The 25299-nt window shown below is 46.2% G+C and overlaps 2 protein-coding genes across 2 annotated transcripts; both read left to right on the top strand.

The window, feature by feature from the left end:
• The first annotated feature begins 4799 nt into the window (after nt 1–4799).
• On the top strand, nt 4800–9374 carry LOC124674875 (protection of telomeres protein 1b-like). The gene is made up of 10 exons (XM_047210928.1): nt 4800–4970; nt 5127–5260; nt 5436–5619; nt 6355–6422; nt 7071–7159; nt 7423–7701; nt 7788–7864; nt 7956–8014; nt 8259–8414; nt 8581–9374. Exons 1-10 carry the CDS (start codon nt 4850–4852, stop codon nt 8794–8796), a joined length of 1383 nt encoding a protein of 460 aa, XP_047066884.1. The 5' UTR covers nt 4800–4849; the 3' UTR covers nt 8797–9374.
• Nucleotides 9375–15929: 6555 nt separating this feature from the next.
• Nucleotides 15930–19851, top strand: LOC124675121 (indole-3-glycerol phosphate synthase, chloroplastic-like). Its single transcript, XM_047211191.1, has 10 exons — nt 15930–16157; nt 16252–16506; nt 16611–16787; nt 17177–17251; nt 17352–17396; nt 17500–17664; nt 17841–17919; nt 18430–18512; nt 19202–19270; nt 19376–19851. The coding sequence occupies exons 1-10, from the start codon at nt 15969–15971 to the stop codon at nt 19472–19474; spliced, it is 1236 nt and encodes a 411-aa protein (XP_047067147.1). The 5' UTR covers nt 15930–15968; the 3' UTR covers nt 19475–19851.
• The last annotated feature ends 5448 nt before the right edge of the window (nt 19852–25299 follow it).

Below are 25299 nucleotides of genomic sequence, written 5' to 3'. Positions count from 1 at the left end.
ATGAAAACTAGGGTTTGTGAAGACAATAAAATCGATGATTTCTTTGTCCCTCGACTCCCCCTTATATAGGAGGCGGAGCCGAGGGTTTTGTGATGTACAAGTTACAAAGTCCGGGGGACTGAGTCCGTCCCGTAATAATTACAAGTCGATATTCCTAATACAACTCTATCTTTCCAAACTATCTATTAACTGGACTTCTAGGCTTCATAAACTTTGGGTCGTGGGCCTTCAGTAAACCCCGGTTACCATCTTCGGCAGACCCATTGGGTATGCCTATGTCAACGAGATAGGATCAACATACTCTCGAAGATTGCTAAGCGTTTAACGAGATGGATCTCGTGGATGATGTAGCCGATCACTTGCCGCTCTCAGGAGCGAGTAGAAGATCCCGTCGGTGCCACAATTGAGCAGCACCTCCGCACTCGGTCACACGTACGATGTTGATGAAGACGTCCTTCTCCCTGTTCCAGCGGGCAGCGGAAGTAGTATATCCTCCTCGAAATCCCGACAACACGACGACGTGGTGACGGTGGTGGTGGAGATCTAGGGTGGCACTAGGGTTTAGGGAGAGAGAGAGGGGTGCGGCTAGGGAAGCCTTGGTGTGGCCGGCCAGCCCCTCTCCTCCTTTTTATATAGGTGGAACACCCAAGGGTTCAAACCTACTCCTCCTAGTAGTCCTAGTGCAACCCTTCTATAAAATCAAATAGTTAAACCTAGTCAAAGGTGGACTTGGGGTGGGACTTCCCCTCTTTCCTTGTTGTTTGGCTGGCCAAGGTGGTGGAGTCCACCATGGACTCCACCTTCCCCTTTAGTGGGTCGGCTAGGGTTGGTGGAGTTCCTCTGGGACTCCACCTTCCTTAGTGAACATTTTGGACATCCCTAGAACCTTCTAGAAACTTCCAAACATCCGATATAAAATCACCGGATTATTCCCAAACTTGGAATTCGACTTTCCATATATGAATCTTATTCTTCGGACCATTCCGAACCTCCTCGTGATGTCCTGGATCCCATCCGGGACTCCGAACAATATTCGGTCTCCGTCTCATATTCCATATCTACTTAAACAACATCAAACCTTAAGTGTGTCACTTTGTGGTGCGTGAACTATGCAGACATGATCGAGAAACCTATCCGATCAATAACCAATAGCGGGACCTGGAGATTCATAATGGTTCCCACATATTCAATAATGACTTCATGATTGAAAGAACCATTAACATACGATACTGATTCCCTTTATCGCGCGATACTTTACTTATCCGAGGTTCGATCATCGGTATCTCTATACCTAGTTCAACCTTGTTACTAATAAGTACTCTTTACTCGTACTGTGATATGGAATCCCTTGTGATCCAACCACATGCTTGCAAGCTAGTTGGATAACATTCCATCGAGAGGGCTGAGAGTATATCTATCCGTCATTTGGATGGACAAATCCCACTCTTGATCCATGTGCTTCAACCCATACTTTCCGAATACTTAATGCCACCTTTATAACTACCTAATTACGAAGTGGTGTTTGATGTCATCAAAGCATCCATCCGGTGTAGGTGATTAACATGATCTCATGGTCGAAGGGTTATGTTACTATGCATCTTAAAGCTTGTAGCAAAACAAACTTAATGACTTGATCATATGCTATACTTACTATGGGTGTGTGTGTCCATCACATCATTCTCTTAATGATATGATCTTGTTATTAACAACATCCAATGTTCATGATCAGGAAACCATAATCATCTATTAATCAACAAGCTAGTTTAACAAGAGGCTTACTAGGGACTCTTTTATGTTTACAAAACACATAAGTATTAATATTTACAGTTTATACAATTATAGCATGGATGTAAATATTTATCATGAACACTAAGATATAATAATAACCACTTTATTATTGCCTCTCTGGCATATCTCCAACAAAATCAACTCAGAAAAACATCATCCTAGCTAGATTTGTCTTGTGTCTCGGATAGGAGGGAGATGGCCACAAGGATTGGCATTTGGCCCACTTTCTCTTGGCTTTTAAATGTGCTTCTCCTAGAAGTTATCCTTGAAGCCGAAAAGAAGTTTTCTTTGGCTACTCCTCATCCCGAGGAGCTTCGCCACGTGTTTGTTTATTGATAGATTTAGGTGTTGAGTGCGTGCTCATGTTCAAAAAAAAAGTGTTGCAGAGGAGACACTTGTTTTGTACATGTTGGAAATGCGATGAGTAGAGATTTCGTATAATGATATATTTCGTGTTCTGTCTTGTGTTGGTATCTTTGGCAAATATTTCGAAGGTATATATGTAGATGGTTTTAGATTAAAATGAAGGCGACACGTCAGAATTATCACATTTACATGATTTTGGAGCGCTCGATCCACCATGGCATACCTAGAGGCATCACCTTATGGGTCCCACTGATCTGCCATTTGACCTCATCGGTTGTGTCATTTGTTGGAAAAAATCTTCGTCTTCTAAAAATAGAGTTGTTAGACTTTTCTTCAATTTAACTGAATCCAATAAGATTCTTGAACGTTAAAATACGCAAAGAGGGGTTTTCATCCTTTCATAGTTACATAAAAAATAATGGGTTTTATGAAAAATCCTATAAATTAATGAAACCATTAGAAGGAACGTAATAATCATGGTAAATAATAAGGAAATTGATACAACAACTTCAAAAGGCATAGATATGTTATGCACATACTAAACGTGGATTCTCTCCACAAAAGCGTCACCGGGAGCCTTCCTTTCTCTCCCAACAACATGGTTTTGGTCTCTATCGGTGAAAACTCAAACTCTAATTAATTGGATCAGACAAACGTGGCTTCTTAGTCGCTTCCCTCATGAGGACACCACCATGAAGAGTTGACGTGTGGTTGTTGCGTGGTGCTTCTCTTGCGTCCGCACCAGTGAATGTTGGTGCTTCAACTAGAGATGGTTATTCTGTGTTTTGAGGCAGCAACCTCGCAACAATGGTGAGCAATAATTTCATGAAGTGACAATCTTGTGTCGCTGGTGTGGCGAGGTTGTCAGCTCATTCGACGCATCTCAATGAAAGCATGTTGGGTTGTGCGATGTTTGTTCGTGCAACGTTACAGCTCAAGCGACACATATAGTATGTAGAGATAGTTATCACTGAAGGTGGTGTTGGTGGCATGCACTAGTTGTGATAGAGCATCTGAACGTCGGGCGGCGACCAAGAAACTTAAAAGTATTGAGTGGAAAAACCTCGTGCCGCATGAGATTTCTTTAGTTGCTGGTCTCCTGAATAATTATCCGCTACTTTCATAGTAGCCACTCATCTTCTCTTCTACATTGATGAAAAAACTATGGGTTTTTTTTTACTTGAGAAACTATGTGTTCTTAGCAAAGACATGAACTTGCCATACTAGTCTTGGTGTTTAAATAGGTCTAGGTTCCCTCCGTCTCCGTTCATAAGGTCTGCGTGCATCCCTAGATCATAAATTTGACCAACATAATAAAAGGTATATACTAAAAAATATATATCGTTAGAAAGTTTAGATATTCTACTTTCCAATAATTTTTTTTATTGTTTATAATTTATATTATGTTTATCAAAATAACGATCTAGTGATGCACGCAAGCCCTATGCAGCGGGACGGAGGAGGTAGTATATAGATTTTGGGTTGGTTAATTGACGGCAGCTCTCGTTTCTTAATTATTACTCGTAATGTTTTTTTTCTACTAAGTTATTGTTCGCTTGTCCGCAATTCGAAACATGACGTGCCACATCGACACCGCCACCACTCTGTCTGCAAAATCGGAATATGGCGGCGGCGGCGGCGGCGAGCGAGCGGAAGCGGCAGCGCGAGGGAGACGAGGTTCCATCCACGGCGACGATGTGGGCGATGTGGGCCGGGGAGGCGCAGTACGTGTACATGTCTATCGCCGATGCCCTGAAGGCCGCAGGCGCCCGGGTGTGCCTCTTCGCCGCCGTCTCCGAGATCGGCGCCGCCTTCCAAAGCCGTGGCACTGGTGAGCCTCCCCACCCTCTTCCCTCCCACGCAACACCTGCCGTGCGCTCACCCCCCCCCTAGGGTTTTAGCCGCTGCACCGGTTGCGCTGCTTGGGTGCTTTGGGGCTAGGTTGGGGACTCGAAGTGGTGCTCTGCCGTTGCTTCGTATGCCTTGAATTAAGCCAGGCAATACTCAGGCGCTGGACAAGATTTTAGTGGAAGGTGGCGGTGGAATGCGGATTGATGTTGGAAGTTCGTCACTATTTATCTTTTTACTGAATCGCTTGATGCCTGGAGCAATAAAATGTTTATCGCTCAATAAAGCTAGTGGATTTAGCACAAGAGAAACCCGAGCTTTAGCATCTCACACAGTGATAATCCCTAAATAAACTCTTTGGAGACTTCTCATTACTGATGACTTTTGCTGAAACCATGAGATAGTGGGGGTGTTTTTCTATATGCGTTGCCATGATTAAATTATAGGTTCCTGGCAATGAACTCATGGAAATGCTGCGCCATAAATTCTGGAATATGTTGTTAAATTTGGTTCCATGGAAGAAGCAAAGGTGTTCTGTGGATGGAAAGTTTGAACTTGGGAAGATCTATTTTTATGGGCAATATACTGCTTCTTGGCACCAGCAAAAGGAAAACTATTTAATTTTCAAAGGCACACATTAGTCTTCACATAAATCTGAACGAGTCACAATCAAATTGTCACCCAACTTCCATCCGCAGTCTATCTTGTTCCTCAGCTAAGTGGGCATCAGACTTTGCTGAAGCTTGTTCTACATACCTCATTCTGAGCAGCCTCTCCATAGAAAATTCTCTAAACCTTATACACCCCGTCCTTCATTGAACAGATATGGCAATCACAGTCTTACTGCATGTTAGACAATAAATATAGGAAAGTTGAAAGCGAAATATTGCTCTCCCTTCCACTCCGCCCTGAAACAAGTGGAGTTGCCATCCTCCACCTTATGACAGAATGCAAAAACACCCTCGAAGGTATGTATATAAGTCCCTGGAAGGTTAATGTAGAACTTTTTGAAACACAAGATGGTTGATGTATGTGGTATTTTTGTTTTATGTGTCTTTAGTAATTACATTCCTTCTTTATTCCTTTTTGCTTATTGATGAAAACACGGCTATTGGTTTTTGCAGATTTCACTCTTACATTGAGGATTGCTGATCAATCACGTACAACTGGGATCTCTGTGACTTTCTTTGCTAATAACACTGCACTACTGCCCCGCGTTAAGTCAAGCGGAGATGTCATCAGTCTCCATAATGTTGTGGTATAGCTCATGACTTCAAATATCCACTTGTCACATTGTCACATTATATTGCTTTTTTGAGGACTACAGTTTTGCACTTACATTGTTCTTTTGAATGCTTGTATGTGCATTTTTATTCCCTCTTTTTTTTAACTATGTATTGCGGTGACTAGATCATGTATACTTTTTTCTGCAGATAACAATGCATTGTGGAGAATTATTTGTTACTTTTGACAAGAAGTCATCTTCATTTGCACTTTTTGAAGGGAAAGCATCTACAGAACTCAGGCCGTATCAGACTTCTATCAAATATCAAGAAAGAAAACAGGACGATGAAATTTTAACCAATATGAGAATGTGGCTTGCGTACCATCCTCCAGGTGACTCCTAGTTTAAACGCTAATGTTGTCATTTCTTTGGTCCACACGTCTACATTATATGCTGTGCGATGTTCCAATTGTGCCATTCGGAAAATTTGCACATCTGTTTCATACTGTCATACCATGGAGGCAAACATGATTATGAGCTTCAAGCCCAGACGCAAAGTCTGCTTTTGTCCATCTGACTTCTAGGTGCTCTTGTCTCTTAAAGGCTATCACTGTTTTCAAAATTTTGCTCCTGCCACTTAATGCCATATGCATGAATGACTAGGCCCCATTAGTATTATGATGGTCCTTCCTAATTAATTACTCTCCTGTTTCTGCAAGGGCAACACTATTTGATAATTATTGATACATTAAACTTGCACTGTCACTTATACCATTGGAGGTAAGGAATGCCTTTGTATATATGGTTTTTCATTCAAGTATACTGCCAATCCAAATTTTATTGTACGAAGGGTTCCCTTTCTGTTGTTATCTATTTCTTGCCATGATCTTGTTCTCTGTAACTGCTTGTCATTTCTATATCTGATGAATTTAAGCTATTCAGATGATTTTAAATATACACATTACACCTTACTATCCTACCATGACCTATGGAAAACATTTCCTAGTGATTTATGTTATGTGTCTGTACACAGATACATGAAATATTTCTGTTTTCAATGTTAAATATATTCATCGTATATCTTTTGCGATGTTTCTTGGTGTTTCTAATTGCTATTTTGTACATAGGTCTTAAAGATCTTGAATTACAGCTAAGAAGTGTAAAGTCTGATTTAACTTTTGATCTTGTATGCAAGGTTGGTTCTTTATTCGATCAAATCAAATTTGATACTCCCTCTTTGCCAAAACGTTGTGCATTTTAGTTTTAGTCAGTGATCTGGCAAATTTAGCATTTGGCACGTTGTGGCTGCTCTAATTAAGCAAACATGCCACATCACTTCACTTTTTGGAAAAGGAAATAATGACTAAACCTCTCAATACTTTCAATTATTAGTCTAATCTGTTATGCAAAGTTTCAGGTGATTTTTTCATGTGACTAAAAAACATTTAATAAAAATCAATCAATATTAGTTGATGTCTTCTGTTTTTTACTATTAAATAGTACAAAAGACAGGTTAAGGACTCCGTGCCATTTGGATGCGATTGACTTTTGAATTTAAAAATATGAAAAGTTGTTCATTTAATTTAGTGTGGTGCCGTAGCAACACATAGGCCCTGTGCTACTAAAACATATAAATATCTCAACGTTAAATACAGATAATGTGAAAGTATATTACATAATGGTTTTAATAATATAGATACGATGTTGCAAATGTTGATATGTTTTTATACATACTTGATCAAACTTTACGAAGTTTGACTTAGATTAAAACTAAGATGCCGTACGTTTTAGCAAAGAGGGAGTACTAACTTCCACAGAGGCAAAACTATTTTTTTCTCTGTAGGTACTTCATGTCTGTCAAGCTTCCACCAGCGAATGGATTTTTTATGTTTGGGATGGAACTGATGCTCCTGCAACTGAGTTTCAGAAATTGTACGGTTAGAGTCTGTCATCATTGTTTTTTTACTTCTAATTCAGCAAGACGCGATAGTAAATAAAACCCACTATAGAGCATAGGGTGATGATAGTGCTTCGGACATATGATCAGGGCCTTCATAGGATTGTCTTGAATTTAATATAACATCTTGAACTTGGGTATAGTAGCAAATAGACTCGGTTTCTTATAAAGTATATGCTAGTTTCACTATTCACTATTTAAACTGAAAGTCTCTGTTATTCTCTTGATAACTTTGCAGTTTGAGCACGGAAGCATTTACATCAGCCCCTCTACATCTTGAAGAAACGCCTCTACCCAGGGAGGTTTTATGCACACTGCCTTGTATTGGAACTGTCCTCAGGATTTTCTCGAACAAGTTTTCCAAGGAAATACTACAGCTGCAAAGGAATATTTACTGGGCCCGGTTCTGCAATATTACTTGCAAACAGGAGTTTGGCATTTGGAAAGGCACTTTGCTGCCTTCTAGTAGAGTTCGTCTTTTATCTAATGAAGATGGCAGTGTCGTTGAACGATTGACGTAAAAACTTCTCTTTTCTCATTAATGCTTAGTGCATCCTAAACTTCCTCTGGGAAAATATTTACCAAATGACTTAATAACTCCAGGATGTACGACAGTCGCTTAACCACCCAAGTTCATCGACAGCCAATGGCTAGCCTCCACAAGGCCTCTGATATTACTGGTATGGGATAATCGCACAATTATGTGATGCATATTTGCTGCCAGCTGTTGTTTTCTAAGGCTTGCCATGTGATATTTGTCAATTCTATCAGAAGTGGAGTTCAATAGAGCAGGTTACACAACACTAATGGAGTCTCTCACAAATGAACAGGTAATACTCATTTCCCAACATTGTTTTTTGCATTTGTTCATAAACTTCAGTTGCTCCACTAGTTTATCTTTTGAAGTTTTCAAGAATTGGGCTCTATTGCCTTTATCATGAGAAAATGTTCACCTCAATTGGATCGCAGTGATGGTGTCTCTTCCTTTCTGCTGCCTTACTAATCAAATACTGACCTGGAAGTGTTCTGAAAACTAAAGTCAGCACCAATATTGACCTGTATCTTTTGTGCTAGGTGACGCACAAATTCAAAACCCTTGTCCGTGTGGTGTCAGCTTATCCTTGCCAAGGCAGTGACCTCCATTCACTATTGACTGGTAATCATTGCCTTCGGCTGACTCTCGAGGATCCCACAGCAAGAATTCATGCCTATGTCCACAAGGACGATGGGGTAAGTTTTTTTATTAGAGAGGTGGGGTAAGATGTTAAGAAGTCAGCCTTATGGTTTATGGATTTACCTCCAATGTTCATTCCCGCAAGTAACAAAAACTACTCGTGCCTAAAAATGCTTATTTTTCTGAAACCGTGTGTACCTGTGTTCATCTCATCCATATCAGGTCAGATTTTTTGGTGGATTTCTCACGGCAGCCGCGTTGACCAGAAAGATGAACAGGCTGCTCGGTGTCCCGGAACCAGAAGAAGCAGACGAAGATGCCCCCTTGGCCAGGAACCCTCCTTGGATATGGTGCTGCCTGAAGTCTTACCGCCTTGACAAGTACAACCCCTGGGGCAGTAGACGGTACAGGATCTTCGGCACGGAGATCAGGGACTGAAATAGGCAGGTGGTCTGTCCAAGGTGTGGTGCTGTACATTATTTGTGCTGCTGACTTAGAAACAATTAGAGAACCCCGCGTTGCATTGTCATGAACCTTGCAAGTATGGACGGAGAAGAGCAGTCTTGCTGCTGTTGTTCCTAGAGCCACTCTGTTGTTGAAGCAGTACTGTTGCTAGATTCATGTAGTATGTTCATCGCTGGCTGCATCCTGTATTTTTTGACTCCTGCTCATCCGAGTCCAGAGACATGATTGTAACCGTGTTTGGCGTTGTGTCCATGTGAACTTGCTGGAGCTCGAGATGAAGAAGTGTGGGCAGTTCTGTGACCGTGCCATTCGGCTCCACTGCATTACTCAATAGAGGTGGCGTTGAAGACGAGGTCGCCGGCAGAATTTCATGGCAAGAGCTAAGCGACAGTGATCCATGTCTTAGGTTGTTTATAGATTAGCTTGCAAGAAACAAGGCAAATTGCCCGAGTTTCAGACTGTCAGTACGGTGTTGTGATTCATACAAAAGACACTTGACCAAAGGGGGAGGAACCCCTGGGGATATTTTCATAGAAGAATGTCGAGAAACTCAGGCGGTGTCGTGTGATTCATACAAGCATGTACAACTCGCTGTTGCTTGATACGCGCTGTACTTAGCTTGGCTTGCACTGTCAGTTACCCTGTGTTTTTTTTGTAGTGCTTTGTATTGTCGTATGTTTCTTTTAATGCTAGGGTTTTTTTCCGCCAAAAAAGGTTACCCTGTGTTTTTCCATTGCAGATGCGCCCTATACGCACTTTTCAGTGTTGGCCGACAGAAACGTAGTGGACTTTGTGTAGAAAGGTTGCTAGGGTTTGGGGGAAGCCTCTCACGGTAATACGTGGGGTTCCAGGTGTTTATATAATGGGCCAAAGGCCAAGAGTTAGAGTACAATACAATTAGAGTACAAAAGCAAATAGAACTACTATACACGCTAATACATACGCTAACACCCCCGCAGATCACAGCGGGAGGTTCTCGAACCAGAGACTGGACCGAAAGTCAAGAAACAGCTGAGTCGGCAACCCCTTTGTCATCACATCAGCAAACTGAAGCGCAGAGGGAACATGTAGAACACGAACTTCCCCAAGGGACACCTTCTCGCGAACGAAGTGAATGTCAATCTCAATGTGTTTGGTGCGGCGGTGTTGCACCGGATTAGAGGACATGTAGATAGCAGAGACGTTGTCACAGAAAACAACGATCGCGAAGCGAGAGGTCGATGAAGCTCCTGCAAGAGCCGGCGGAGCCAACAGCACTCAGCAACCACATGTGCCACGGCTCGGTACTCAGCTTCGCACTAGAGCGAGAACGATGGTCCGCCTCTTGGATGACCAAGAGATCAGGCTATCACCATAGTATACGCAGTATCCCGATGTGGATCGGCGTGTGTCAGGACACCCAGCCCAGTCAGCATCGGAGTAGGCGGTAAGAGCTGTAGAAGAGGACGCGGACAGATGAAGGCCAAGATCCAAAGTTCCACGAACGTAGCGTAGAACACGCTTCACAAGAGCAAGATGTGGCTGTCTAGGAGCATGCATATGAAGACATATCTCGCGTACTCGCGTATGAAAGGTCCGGACGCGTCGGAGTAAGGTGCTCGGAGAGCACCTGCAAGACTCCGGTAGTCCGTAGCATCAGTGACGAGTTCACCTTCAATGTCAGAGAGCTTGGCCTGAGTATCAATCGGTGTGGTACAGGGATGACAGTCAGACATGCCAGCCCGTTGAAGGAGATCAACTGCGTACTGGCGCTGAGACAGAAACAGCCCAGTAGAAGAGCGACGAACAGCAATTCCCAGGAAGAAGTGTAGGTCGCCGAGATCAGTCATAGCAAACTCACTGTGTAATCTGTCTAGAAGATGCTGCAGAAACGCGAGATGATGAAGCGGTGACTATGATGTCGTCAACATACGGCAGGAGATAGGCTGTGTCGGCAGCAGACCGAAGAACAAACGAGTGATGTATCCGTCACGAAGCAACAAATCCAATGGTGGAGAGATAAGCGAGCAAATCGTTGGTACCGAGCACGAGGAGCTTGCTTCAAACCGTAGAGGGACTTGTGCGGACGGCAAACATGATCGGGATGAGCGAGGATCAACAAAGCCGGTGGCTGCCGACGGTAGACAACCTCATCCAGGTAACCATTGAGAAAAGCGTTCTTCACATCAAGTCGGCGAATCGGCCATGAGCTGGAAACGGCAATCCGAAGGACCGGACGGATCGTGGCTGGTTTAACAACCGGACCGAAAGTCTCATCGTAGTCCAAACCGGGGCGTTGGGAGAACCCACGCAGAACCCAACGAGCCTTATAGCGAGCCAAGGTGCCATCGAGTGAAACTTATGACGAAAAATCCACTTCCCGGAGACCACATTTGCACGAGGTGGACGCGGAACGAGAGACCAAGTTTTGTTGTCCAGAAGAGCTTGGTGTTCGTCAGCCATTGCTTGACGCCAGAGAGGATCTTGCATTGCTTGTCGGAATGTCGTGGGCACGGGCGGGGCCACGGAGTCCACAGCAGAAAGATTCAGGCGCTGGACAGGACGAGGAACACGGCTAGAGCGTGTCGTCTTGGGTGCAGAAGGCTCGGGCCGGGCAGCGGCTCGCGAGCGTGTCGTCTTGGGTGCAGAAGGCTCGGGCCGGGCAGCGGCTCGCGAGCGAGGCGAGACAGGTGCGGGAGCACTGTGTCCTGCCGTGGCAGACGAAGAGGCCGGGGCAGGCTGCCAGGGCTGCCGCGAGGCAGCGATAGGCGATCCCGCTGCCGTGGGTGGAGAATCAGCCGAGCGAGCGGGAGTGCGGGGTGGCACGGGCGGAGCGGGCTTCCGTATGTCGGTGAAGAGGAAGTCCAGCCGCCGTGGCGTGGGCGTGGCAGTAGACACGCCCGAAGTGGTCGCTGCAAGCTGAAACGGAAATACACCTTCGTCGAAAACAACATGTCGAGAGATTATTATTTTCCCGGAGGATGGATCAAAGCAGCGGTAGCCACGGTGTTGAGACGGATAGCCAAGAAACACGCACGGGACCGAGCGGGGGCGAAGTTTGTGTGCAGCCGTAGATGCAACATTGGGATAGCATAGACATCCGAAGACACGCAACGAGTCATATTTGGGAGAACGACCATAGAGACGTGTGTACGGAATCAGTGACCCAATAGCCGTGCAAGGACGGCGATTAAGGAGAAAGGTCGCGGCCGCAAGAGCTTCAGCCCAAAAACTCTCAGGCATGTGAGCATGAAACATGATTGTGCGCATTGTATCGTTGATGGTACGAATGGCACGCTCAGCCTTGCCATTTTGTTGAGAAGTGTAAGGGCACGACAGACGGAGAGTGGTGCCGTGTTGTGCAAGAAGATCATCAACGACAGAGTTCAGGAACTCGGTGCCGTTGTCCGTTTGCATGGAACGGATGGTGGTACCAAACTGAGTGCGTACATAGGCGAAAAATTTAGCAAGAGTGCTCGGAGACGCTAGATTTTTGGCGTAGCGGAAAAGACCGAGTAAAAGTGAGAGTAATCATCGATAATAACAAGGTAATATCGAAAACCAGAATTACTAATAATTGGTGATGTCCACAAATCACAATGTATCAACTCAAACTTGGTACTAGACGCGAAGTAGACGAGCTAAACGGAAGGCGCACATGTTTGCCGAGCTGACAAGCATGACAGACATGAGGCCGCCGCAGTTTATTACACTTGATAAAAGAAAGACTCTGGAGCGCCGACATAGCATCGCGACCAGGGTGACCAAGTCTTTGGTGCCAAAGATCGGCGTTGGTGGAGACAAGCATGGCGGTGGTGGGTGGTGCTCGACGAGGGGTGCCAGGAAACGTGTAGAGATCCCCTTCACTATTGCAGCGAAGGATCACACGACGAGTCTTCAGGTCCTTCACAGAAAAACCAAGAGAGTCAAACTCAACAGAACATGAATTGTCACGAGTAAATTTGCGAATAGATAGGAGATTGCGAATTAAATGTGGGACAAGGAGAACATGGTTGAGTTTAAACACATGACCAGAAGGAGAGCGAAAAGAGGTAGAGCCATAGGAGGAGATTGGTACGGAGGTACCGTTCCCAACGAGTGACAAAGTGTGGAGAGGATAGAGGGGCGGAGAACCTGGATGTTACCCTCGTCGTTCGTCATGTGAGACGTGGCGCCAGAGTCCATGACCCAGCCACCCTGCTGGTACAGCGAGTTGAGGGCAACAATGAGGCCGGCATTGTCCCAGGCAGGCGATGGCGATGTCGAGGTCGAGGGCGCGGACTGGAACATGTGCGCGTTGATGGTGGTGTAGGCCTGAGGACGGGGGCCGAGGATGCCGGCGCCCGTAGGAGGGCGCCACCGTCCGGCGCCGGGGAGATGCGAGAACCGGGGGCCCGTAGGCGCGAGGGGTGGGCGCGCGGTTGGGCGCGACGGCTCGGGTGGTGGCGGTCTTCTTCTTGCCTTTGCGAGACCGGCCGAGTTGGACGACCCGCCTTGACGGGCGGTGCCCGTGCACGGTGGTGTAGAAGGCGCCGGTCGCATGGCCCGGGCGACGAGGGCGGTGGAGGCGGCGTTAGCGGCCGCGTTGGCCTGTTGCATCTCCTCCATGAGGAGCATGCTCCGAACACGGATGAAAGTGGGCAGCGGGTCCGTCATGGAGATCACAGTAGCCGCGGAGGAGAACCGAGGCCCGAGGCCGCGCGGAGTGTTGAGGACAAGCGCGCGGGCCGAGACTGGGGAGTCGTTGTCGGCGAGGGCGTCGGAGAGTTGCTTCTGGCGGCGGCGGTGCTCGGTGATGGAGGACGTGCTCCGGACCAGCTGGCGAAAGTCGTTGTCGAGGTAGATCGCCTTGCTGGCCTTGTTGGCGGAGAAGAGCTCGTAGATGGCCAGCCAGAGCTGGCGGGCGGTCTGGTTGCTGGCGAGGACCATGTCGGCGACGTCCTCGTCGATGGCCGCGTGCAGATGGTTGAGCACGGTGTAGTCCTCCGCCATCCATGCGCCGTCGGTAGGAGCGGCCTGAGTGGTGCCGTCGATGTGGCCGATGAGGCCAGCACGGCCGAGCGAGGCGCGGAGGTAGATCGCCCACTTGGTGTAGTTCCCAGCGTCAAAGGAGAGGACGACGGGCGAGACGGAGCGGGCAGCACCGGCGGGAGACACGGCGCCCGCGGTGGTGGACACGATGGCGCCGGAGGTGGAGTTGAGGGCCATCGTGGGGTGCAGCGGAAGGTGAGGCCGGCGGCGGCTAGATGGACTAGGGCGGCGGCTAGGGTTTTGGATCGGAAGAGATCAATCTGATACCATGTAGAAAGGTTGCTAGGGTTTGGGGGAAGCCTCTCACGGTAATACGTGGGGTTCCAGGTGTTTATATAATGGGCCAAAGGCCAAGAGTTAGAGTACAAAAGCAAATAGAACTACTATACACGCTAATACATACGCTAACACTTTGTTGAAATGTGGATTTGCACTTGACAAATTGGAATCAGGTAGGGCCATTTTGAGTGGTGATTGAAAATCCGGACGGGTAATAAGAGCACTCCAGTCGCGTCCCGAAATGACGCCAGATTGAGCGTTTGGGGGACATGTTTCCTTCGTGCCGCGTTTGGGGGGGACGTCGCTCCCCAGCCGCGTTCCAAACGCCGCCCCCAAACATTAAAATACTTTTTTAAATTATTTTTTTTGCATTTTTATTTCAATAAGAGAAGAAATATTCCACAAACTAATACATAATTGGGAACGTGGTTTACACGAAGTCATAATTTGGAACATGGTTTTCCACAAACTAATACATGATTCAATTGTCACAAATATAAAATATTGCAAAATAACTAAACCTAACTAGGCTGGGCATCGAAGGTTTCGTGTGTTCGCTGCCAAAAAAGAACACATGAGGGCACACCCGGTCACCTAAACTGGAAAATCCAGCTGGTGAGAGTGCCCATGCTGGTTCTTCCGAGGAAGAACAACCAGAAACCTCCGTGCATATATTCGTTGCGAAGAAACAACACTCTTCACTCGTCGTCCTCCTCGGCGCTATCACCGTGGTAGTTCCAGCGGCAACTCGTCTCGTCTCGGCCTCCGCCTGTACCAGCCATGGCGTCGACTCTTGAGATGGTGGCGGCTAGGGTTGGGGTGGGAGGCGCTAGGGTTTGTGTGTGAGAGGGACGATGAGAGGCTGCCCTTTTTATAGGCCGGAGGGAGGCGGGGGAGCGGTGGCGCTCATTAACGCCGGCATGCAGAGCTAGGCGCGACGAGACGCTTCGCTGCGCCTATGCGGGAACTGCACAGTCGCTGCGCGCCAATAACTTCCATCGCGAGGTAGGCGACGGTTAGGTTAAAATTCAATGTGCTGTCGCGACGGGTCGGCCCCGCCACTCTCCGCCTCGCTTTTCGGTGTTTCCGGGCGGGGATGGGTTCGGGGCGCCATACACCGTATCGGGCCGTTTTGTCGCCGGACAAAACACGGCTTTAGGGGACGCAACTGAAAATGTTTTTTTGTCCGGCGCGCCGCAAATCCCTTTACGGGGCGGTTTGGGGGACGCGATTGAAAATACTCTAACATAGATACAGATGTTGGGAAGAATGAAAGAATGAGAGAAAGAAAATTTGTTTGGGGACGTGACTGAAAATACTGTAACATAGGTACAATTTTTCTTTCTTTCATTCTTTCTAACGTGTTTTTCGCGAAAACGCAAAAAGCTTTGCGTTTCGATGCATTGATAGAAGCTTTCATTCTTCCCAACATGTGGACCTAGATGTTCCAACAAAACAAAGATTCTAAACATGCCTATTTGAACATACTACAAAAACAATATCGTTACAAGCAAGCAAAAAAAAAATAGAACTCCAATATGGAGCGGACATTCTACGGAGCGAACACATAAAAAAGTTGGCCCTTATCGATGGTCTAGCCTTGCTATTCACCATCGATAAAGAAGTTAGCAATTTGTTCGCTCCATGTACTACGTACTAAAATCCAAATTTAATAAGGTTGAGATGCAGAAATGGAATTTTGTGAATTGAAACATTACAAATTCTTGTGAAAATCATCAGCACACTATCCCCCGCACCGCGTCAAAAAGCCTTAGTAGTGCCCCGCCAAAAGGCTGACGCCGCGCGCACCCCACCCGACCCCAATCCTTCTCCCTCCATAAATCCAGACTCCTCTAATGGAGGCGCTCGCCATCGGATCCGCGCCTTCCCGGCCAGGCCTCCCACCTCCCACCCGCCACTCCACTCTCCGCCGCCCAAAAACCCTACCTTCCTCCAACCCCACCCGGCGCATCATCGCCGCCGTCCCCATGGACGGCACCTCCGGCCGCCCCTCGGCCCCTCTCCGCTGCACTCCCGCCGAGACGGTCAGTTACCCCCATCCATCTTGCTCCCATTTCCGGCCTACTGCCCTGCGGATGGCGGATTTCGTAACTGTCTGTCTGCGTTGATGCTGCGAAGGACGCGGCGGCGACGAGCTCCGACCAGGCGGCGGCCGCGGCCGGAGCCACCGAGCAGGGCGACGGGGTCCCGGCGGCCGACGCCCCCGCCGCCAGCATCGAGGGGCTCGACGGGATAAAGATCCGGAGGCGCCCGGTCACGGGGCCGTCCGTGCACCACGTGGGCCCGTTCCAGTTCCGCCTCGAGAACGAGGGCAACACCCCGCGCAACATCCTCGAGAAGATCGTCTGGGACAAGGACGTCGAGGTCTGGCAGGTAATAATGTCCAATCGTGCTCTGGAGCATCGTGTGTTTTGCCCCTGCTGTAGTGCACGCTGACGTGACACTGAATTTTCGGGTGCTCTGGTTGCATCTGGCAGATGAAGGAGAAAATGCCGTTGTACAGGCTGCTAGGTCCGCTGGGCAATGCGCCTCCCGCTAGGGACTTTGTCGCGGCGCTGAAAGCGTCGTATGATCGGACCGCTCTGCCTGCTCTGATTGCGGAGGTCAAGAAGGCTTCGCCGAGCCGGGGCGTTCTTAGGGAGAATTTCGACCCGGTGAGTCTGTGGGATGAATAGCGATGCTAAAATTAGGTGCACGCATGTAGCTTGAACGGGGTCTCTTGGTATTTTTATAGCTGTATGTCATCAGAATTCACCTGCTCACTGGATGTGAATTATATTTGATGCATAAACAACCATTTCAGTGAATTATACCACCAGTTCAAACAACTGGTGGTTAACAGATAAACATTACTGCATCTACGGATCATACACCTGTAGTGGAAATGTCACACTAGTATTATTTATGTCACTACTTGCTACCCAGTTCAGTTGAATTGTCTATTTCCAGTTAGTGAGACTTCTATTTGTTGACATTCACTTAAACAAACGTACTTCTAAGAAGATCAGATGCACCTAACTAATGTTTGTTTGGACATAAACAGGTTGAGATCGCCCAAGCATACGAGAAAAACGGAGCAGCATGCTTAAGTGTTCTTACAGATAGAAAGTACTTTCAGGTTAGAAATCCCTTCTCTTTGGGATATTTGGGGCCCTTATTTAATACGCCTCGGAGCTATCCATACTGAAGATACTTGGTTTCCTTCGATATGTGACCAGGGAAGCTTTGAAAACTTGGAGGCTATACGCAATGCTGGAGTAAAGGTGCTGTATATTTCTCAATATATTGCACTTGCAGAAGTCAATGACTTCAGAGTGGGTAGTTGAAACGCATGAAAGTCTTAAGATAGTATGATCTTCTGAACAGTGTCCTCTTCTGTGCAAAGAGTTCATCATCGATGCCTGGCAACTTTACTATGCACGGTCAAAAGGAGCGGATGCTGTTCTTCTGATTGCTGCTGTGTTACCTGATCGCGATATCAATTATATGCTGAAAATATGCAAAAAACTTGGCATGGCTGCTTTAGTTGAGGTTAGCGAATTATTTTTGCAATATGATTTGTATGCTCAAGCCTTTCGACTCTCCTCTCTTGCTGCTCTGCAATAAATTTATTTGCTGCTGAAATTTGCATGCAATACTCTGCTCCAGAATATAGATGCACCTTTAGCATTCTGATGAAAATTAACACGTGGATTGTGTTCTTGAAGGTGCATGATGAAAGGGAAATGGACCGTGTTCTAGGGATAGATGGCATTCAGCTCATTGGCATCAATAATCGTAATCTTGGTATGCATTGCTAAGTTTGTGTAGTACTTTCTTCTTTGTAACATGTTGTATATCAAATTATCAATAAGGATTGTTTATTGATGGGTTGAGGAAAACCCATCCAGTATAAAAACAAAATGGCACCTGCTGATCAGCCAGTAAATACACACCACGGCAGTTTGAACTTACTAAATAGCAATATATTCAAATCCTATTGGAACCACACACATATCTATCATCTATGTCAGATATGTTCATTACAAGTCATTGCGGGCTTGAGGCTATTTTATCACCTGGATGCAGATTATTTGGTTCTTAGAACGTAGAAGCTAGAGCTACACTTTAGATCTAGAAATTCCAGCCTTAAGGAAATACAACGTGTAATCCAACTTTGAGGAAGTGAAACATGGCAATGTGTTTATAATAATTAAAGATGTTATTATTGTGCTCCAAATTTATGGTGCTTCACGTGATAATATAAGCTCTGTGGCCTGTGGGCTATGGGTCATTGGGTTCATAATATTATTGCAGAGACTTTTGAAGTTGATATCTCAAACACCAAAAAGCTTTTGGAGGGTGAACGAGGACAACTTATATCCCAGAAGGACATAATTGTAAGCCACTTCTTTTAGTTTTCTGTGAGAAGTAAACAGAGTCATATTATCTATGTTTCTTATTGCTGATATTTTGCACTTCACACTTCCATATTACTAGTGCATCCGTAATATAAAATTGGTTTGGAGTTGGGACAGATAGATAGATTGTTGCAGTATTTTATAATGGAGTGTATCCAGTATGTTCTACAGGGTCTCTACCTGGCAATACAATCATTTTAGGGTTTAATTTGGTTTTGTTTGTGAATTCTGACATATGCTATAACCATTACTTGCTTTGCTTTTCTTAGTTGACATTATTGGCATCTATTGTCACCTCATTATTCCATTACTGGCATTCTGTACCTCAGGTAGTACTATGTCGTGAATCAGGCATATGTATGTATTTTTATTGATGATGCAAGTGTGAATGAATGTAACTCGGTTAGCTGAGATTAAACTATTGATAAATGATACTCCTGTTAGTTGATACAAGTCACTGTAGCTCTTGGCGCATGAACATAAATTAGCTTTCGCAGTTAAGACACATCTATTCGATCTTAACAGCCTCTTTATCACACCATGAGAAAATTATCACTGTCAATATTTCTTTTCAGCAGTCCCCACTTTGTATCAAAATTCCACCATGTGAGATTTTGCACAGGACTCTTTTGCATACATCATTCATCTTGACCTTTGGCCTGTTTCAGGTTGTGGGGGAATCTGGACTGTTCACTCCTGACCATATTTCATTCGTTCAGAATGCTGGGGTCAAAGCGGTAAGTCAGCCACGAGTGTCCTGTAAATGAATGCTGCATTAGGCTCAATCTGGAATCTAGTATTTCTTGCTTTTTATTGCGCTGACTCCTTGTTCATTGCTGCAGGTCCTAGTCGGGGAGTCCCTCATCAAGCAGGAGGATCCTGGGAAAGCAATCGCTGGGCTCTTTGGTAAAGACATCTCACCTGTGAGTAGCCCTGTGTAAATAGAAAAATTGAAAGGGGGCGTGGAATGCTGCATCACTCAGATTTTGTACAGGAAAACTGAGCGACTTGGGATTTTGGAGAGTATTGGTCGGCGATTTTGTTTACCTGGCCATTATCAGCGTTCTTCCTTTTCCTGGAGGTTGTAACCAGGCCTGGCCTTTATGAACAAAGGGTGGAACAGAAAATATATGATCGGATAAGTTGGGTGTGATTGTTAGCAGCTTCATTTTTTTCATCTTGATAGATCATCTCTCTGCTTCTGTATCTAAGTTTGTGTTTGGTTGTTGCAACACACAATTTTGACCATCCAGAGAAGTGACAGACCTTGCAGATGGTGATAAGATTTTATCAGTTGATGCAAAAGCAAATTTGCTAATCGGTGCAAGGTGGCTCAAATTGTTCAGTTTTAGGTCTTAAACTTGTTTCCAGTATGTTATGTAAGATAGTCGAGCTGATAAGGCCTATACTAACATGTCATATTTGTTATTTCTGGAAGGATTTCAAAGCGCATATAATTGGAGAAGAGCCGTTGGGGGCGTTCAGCGGGGAATTCTGATCTAGGGATCTAAACGGATAGGATAATTTTTGTGCTGAAATCGGCCCTGAATCCATTTTAATTTTTCTATATTGAATTTTAAAGAATCCGGCGGATAAAGATATCAGATTCCGACGTGGTGCTCCGGATATGGTATAGCAAATAGCACACGGATATGGATTATCTGAAATTAATTAGGATAACCTGAAGGTTTTAAACTCGATAATCTGATTTGAGTCAAATGCCAATGCCAATCTCACAATACTAGTAGTTATTAAGTTGCCAAATTCATTTAGCAAGCATGTTTAGCTTTTTTTTTTATCAATGCTTGAGTTTAGCGGAAATTGTGTCTTTTTTCTTAGACCGACAATTTAAATGCCTCTCAAAATTTGCAAAAACTATAACTATCGGTATTCTGACTACTTTAGTTTCCGGTACGAGTATGAGCAAAATCCGATCTGTTTGCACCCATATTGGTAAAGGATATGGAGACTTGACCCGTGTGGTCTCTTCTTTCTTTGAACCTTCCTCCAAATCTCAACGCCAACCTCTCTCTCCCTCGTCGCAGGCAGCCATGGTGGTTGGCGACGGGTGGGAGAGGGGTTTGGCTTCTAGTAGCTTTAGGGTTTCTCTTTCTTTTCTTCTCCCAGGCAAATAATCGGACGGCCGGATCCAGATGTGTTGGAGTTTTTCTTCAACCCCCCTTCATCGACATGGCTGTGAGATGGAAGACTAGAGAAAGATTTGCAGCAGATCCTATGCCGGCACCCCTCAGCCAAATCCATGGTGAGGCGTTGCTTAGGCTGCCATCACTCCCACGTCCTGGCCTGGTTGGATTCTTATTCTCTGGCAGTCGAGGTGACATGCGAGGTTGGGGATGCCTCCTTGCTGGTGCGGGTCTGGTGCTCGGCGGGGATCCAGTGGTACTACAACCTGCAACCTGGAGCACATCCTCGGCAGCCCTTCGACGGTCTGAGGCCGTCCTGCCGTGAACTCACATAGCCGAAGGGCGGCTGCTCCGTGCTCTGTTGCCGGCCTGCCGGCGTCATCTCTTTTTCAACCTCCTTGCCGGTGTGCCACAAGAGAAGCCCTTCTTTTGCTCCAGCACGACGTTTCCCAGTTGCACCGTCCCAAGTGGTATAGTCCCCAGGGACGGTGCAGATGGCCGTGCGTGGAGGCTTCGCGGTGGAGAGAGCCCTGATCGCATTTTACATCTTTACTTTAGGGTCCTGTTTGCATATTGTGAGGGCTTGGTTGTCCTCTCTGTACTTAGTAATCCCACCCCTCAAATTAATGGCAGTATCTAGGTCCTTCAGGACCGACCCTTTGTTCAAAAAAAAAATGTCTGGTATTGTAGTTTCTAGGCCTGGCTTGTTAGCGTCGGTGGCAATAGGAGACAACAAGCGAGCAAGGGTGCGACCACTAGAGAAGACACTTGGCCGAGATGAGGATGATGAGGCTCGCCGCATCCACTACAAGAAATCTGCCATAATATGACGTTTTTTTTATGACTGGAAATCAAAATGTCATAGCTTTATGACGTTCCTAGCTTTGACCGTCCTTGGCCACTCCGGGGGGGCAAAACCCTAGAAAATCGTGACGTTATTGGGAAAAAACGTCATTGGCAATTTAGGTCAAAACATCATTAGCAAAATTAAGTGGCCTACGACGTTTTTCCAATGCCGATTGCGACAAATCAATAACGTCATTGCCATTTGGTTCAATACAATGGTATGTGTTTGGCTGCCATGTCATCCATTTTGCCTATGTGTCCCTTTTCGGGTCCCACGCGCCTCACACGTGTCACCTGGAAGCAACTGGCCATCTTGTTATTTTTTTCTCTCGTGTAGGACCAACCGATACTTGTGGGACAAAGGCGTCTTGTTATTTTTTTCTCTCGTGCCGTCCACCATTTTAATGGGCTGCTCGTGATATCCTCCTCTTTTGGGCTGTCCTCTACTAGGCTCGCTGGTCGGCTGGCCTACCCCACGACGGCCCATCCGGTGGTTGAATTGCTGGCCCGACGGCCCATCCGGGGTTGGAGTGGCTCCCGATGGAAATAACTGGCAGTGCCGTCCACCATTTTAATGGGCTGCTCGTGATATCCTCCTCTTTTGGGTTGTCCTCTACTAGGCTGTTGGCTGCTGGCCTACCCCACGACGGCCCATCCGGTGGTTGAATTGCTGGCCCGACAGCCCATCCGGGGTTGGAGTGGCTCCCGATGGAAATAACTGGCAAAAAATGCGCTTGCGGGGACTCGAACCCTCGACCTGGCGCTGTCGCACTACCACTCCTTACCGCTTTGCTACAATAGTGTTGTTGACACAAGTATGGTTGTCCATGTATATAGACATGATAGACTAATCAGTTGTCTTCAAAATCCCTCCACCTCGACCAAAATCCCTCCGACCAGGTGCATCTAGCTAGGGTTCCTCCTCCGACCAAAATCCCTCCGACCAGGTGCATCCGTTGCATGGCGGCGCAGCTTCCCAGCCTGCTCGGGCGGTTCTTCTAGGTCGGGAGCGTCGTCGCGTCGCCGCCGGCGGCCGGGCACGCCCATCCCGTATCGGCAGCGGCCATTCGATTATGAGCCCTCCGACGTATGTGACGGTGGCGAGAAGATGCCGCAATGGATTTCTTGGAGTGATCCGAATCTCGGGAGAAGATACCGGAACCGCAAAATTCGCTCGGTTAGTCTTCGAGCACGCCCCACCCCCGCCCCCATTCTGAATTTCCCGGAGCCCGCCGTCTTCGAAGTTTCTTTTCTACTATGGCTTACTTATCCTCTTTTGTTCTTCATCCGTCGATTGCTGGTGGAATAGGGTGTAAAGTGTTTAAGTGGATTGATGTTCCGCTGGATGCACGTCACAAAGAGTTAGTTCGTGATCCGCGTGATGCTCGTTTGGGATCGAGATGAAGAAATTGAGAGGCTCCGAGTAGAAATTGAGAGGCTCCGGGAAGAAAAGTTTACGCTTGCTTGCAAGGAAACAGAGCAACCCCGAACCAAAGAAAATGGGAGGCTTCATGGTTTGGGTGCTATCTCGTAGCTTTTGTCATCTGTTGTACCTGGGTGATGTGTAGGAGACTGAAATTAGGGTGAATTCGGTGATCTCGTTGGTCGGGAGGAGAAGAAGCTAGAGTATATGCTAGAGTTATTGTGTTGTAATTCCAACCATTTGTCTATTCGTGCCACAATGTTTAGTTCCCGAATTTGAACCATGTCTATATATGTGTGCAATTGCATTCAGTTGAAAATGTGTTCGTTGAAAATGAGTTCCGTTGAAAATGTGTAGCAGCTACTTTTGCACGGCGGCGCGCCCATATATGGTCGCCGGCGTCAGCCATGCACGGCGGCGCCGCCCATATATGGTCGCCGGCGTCAGCCATGTATTGAAAAAATTGGGCATGGATTCCCCTAAAAATTGGGCATGGAGTCCCCAAAACATTGGGCACAAATTCTGGGAACAAAAAACTGACATATTCAACATAAATTCTGGGAAAAACAAAGCTGGCATGTTCAACATAAATTCCTACAGATTCATCCATTACACAAACTACAGATTCATCCATTACACAAGCTGGCATGCTATTCATCCATTACACAAACTACAGATTCAAACTGCTATTCATCTTCTTCGGAAACTGGACGCTTCCTAGTCCTATTTCCTCCATCATCATCATCATCATCCTCATCGCTGCAATATTGGTACATTGTCTCATCAACCTCCTCAATTTCTTCGGGCACAACCTCTTTGCTATGTTTCTTCAGTTTGTCCACAATGACTTTTTCAAGTAGCACACGTTCCTGGTCACTTCTCGTCCTACTCCGTGCAGTGCCTTCTTTTTCTTGCACAGGAACTTGACTGGAATCTTCATCTTGATATGATAGTACGAGCAACACCGGGTCCCTGTTCATTTTCTTTTACACTCCATAGATGTCTATGGTGAAATTTCTGCACAACTTGCCATTTTCCTTTCAACTTGGTGTCCGGCACATAAAAGACCTTGGTTGCTTGTGATGTCGAAGGAAAGGATCGAGTCTTGTACCAAAACTTTTCGAGTGTTAACACTCTTGAAGTGTCCATCATCGTCGAGCCGGGTTTCCTACCACCAAGGTCAAACCAGTCACACCGGAAGAGGACAAGCGGCCGATGGATGCCACCGCTGGAGTTGTATTGCAATCTGATGATGGATTTGAGCTGACCAAAGAAGTCAATGCTGTTGCCATCATGATCTCCCTCGAAACTGATTCCACTATTTTGTGTCTTCCTGTTCTTCTCGCGGTCAACGAGTATGGTACCGAACACCATCAACAACACATGCCGAATATAGTCTCACTCTAAAATCTGGTTTGCACGCCAAAGCATAGAGATCGGGACCGAGACATCATTTCGCATTTTTCCAATCCGCAAAAAATCAACCAGGGGTGAGTAACACACACAAACAAAAATTATATCATGAACTTTTCCAATCTTCAGAAATAAACCAGCTAAAGATCTCACATGAGTCTGAAACCATCTAGCAAAGTTCTTGGCAAGCCATCTATCAACATTGATCTGACCACCTTGTGGTTCAACTCTTGTTTGCACAGGCTGGAATGGCAACAGAAAATAGATCCTAATTATTATTTGGAGAGGCTGCAATAACCTATCTATATATGGGATGAAGAGAAACGTACTCGATGTATGGATCAACTTCGGGGCAACTCGGAGCACATACCACACCATGTTGTCATAGTCCTCACCAGACAAACACATATTGAGAGGCTCCAATAAATTTCACACCGTGTTTGAAAACAGACACATCACCAATATGTGAATCATCCCGCTCCGGATTTCTGCTGGACGGTTGAATCTTGTTTCAACATCGTCGAAGTATCTCGAGCAAAATGTCGAGCACTCATCAACAATATATGCTTCGGCAATCGATCCCTCCGGCCTGGCATTGTTCCGGACATAACGCTTCAATGTTAGCAACCTTCTTTCGACTGTGTACATCCAACCGTAATGCACTGGGCCTCTAAGCCTTGCCTCTTTTGGTAAATGGATGGCCAAATGCACCATCACGTCGAAGAAAGATGGGGGGAAGATCTTCTCAAGTTTGCAAAGAATAACTACGATTTCCTTTTCAAGTCCGTCCAGGACATCTCTTCAGTTGTTTTGCAGCACAGACTCTCGAAGAAATTTCCAAGCTCGACGAACCGCTTCATATATGTCTTCATGGATTGTTCCTCGAAGGCCAGCTAGGTAAGATCCTTTGAAGCAATATATGACAGTCATGGGTCTTCAA

This window comes from Lolium rigidum, chromosome 7 (assembly GCF_022539505.1).
Source record: "Lolium rigidum isolate FL_2022 chromosome 7, APGP_CSIRO_Lrig_0.1, whole genome shotgun sequence".
In the NCBI taxonomy this organism is placed as follows: Eukaryota; Viridiplantae; Streptophyta; class Magnoliopsida; order Poales; family Poaceae; genus Lolium; species Lolium rigidum.
This window is presented reverse-complemented; position numbering and strand designations above follow the sequence as displayed.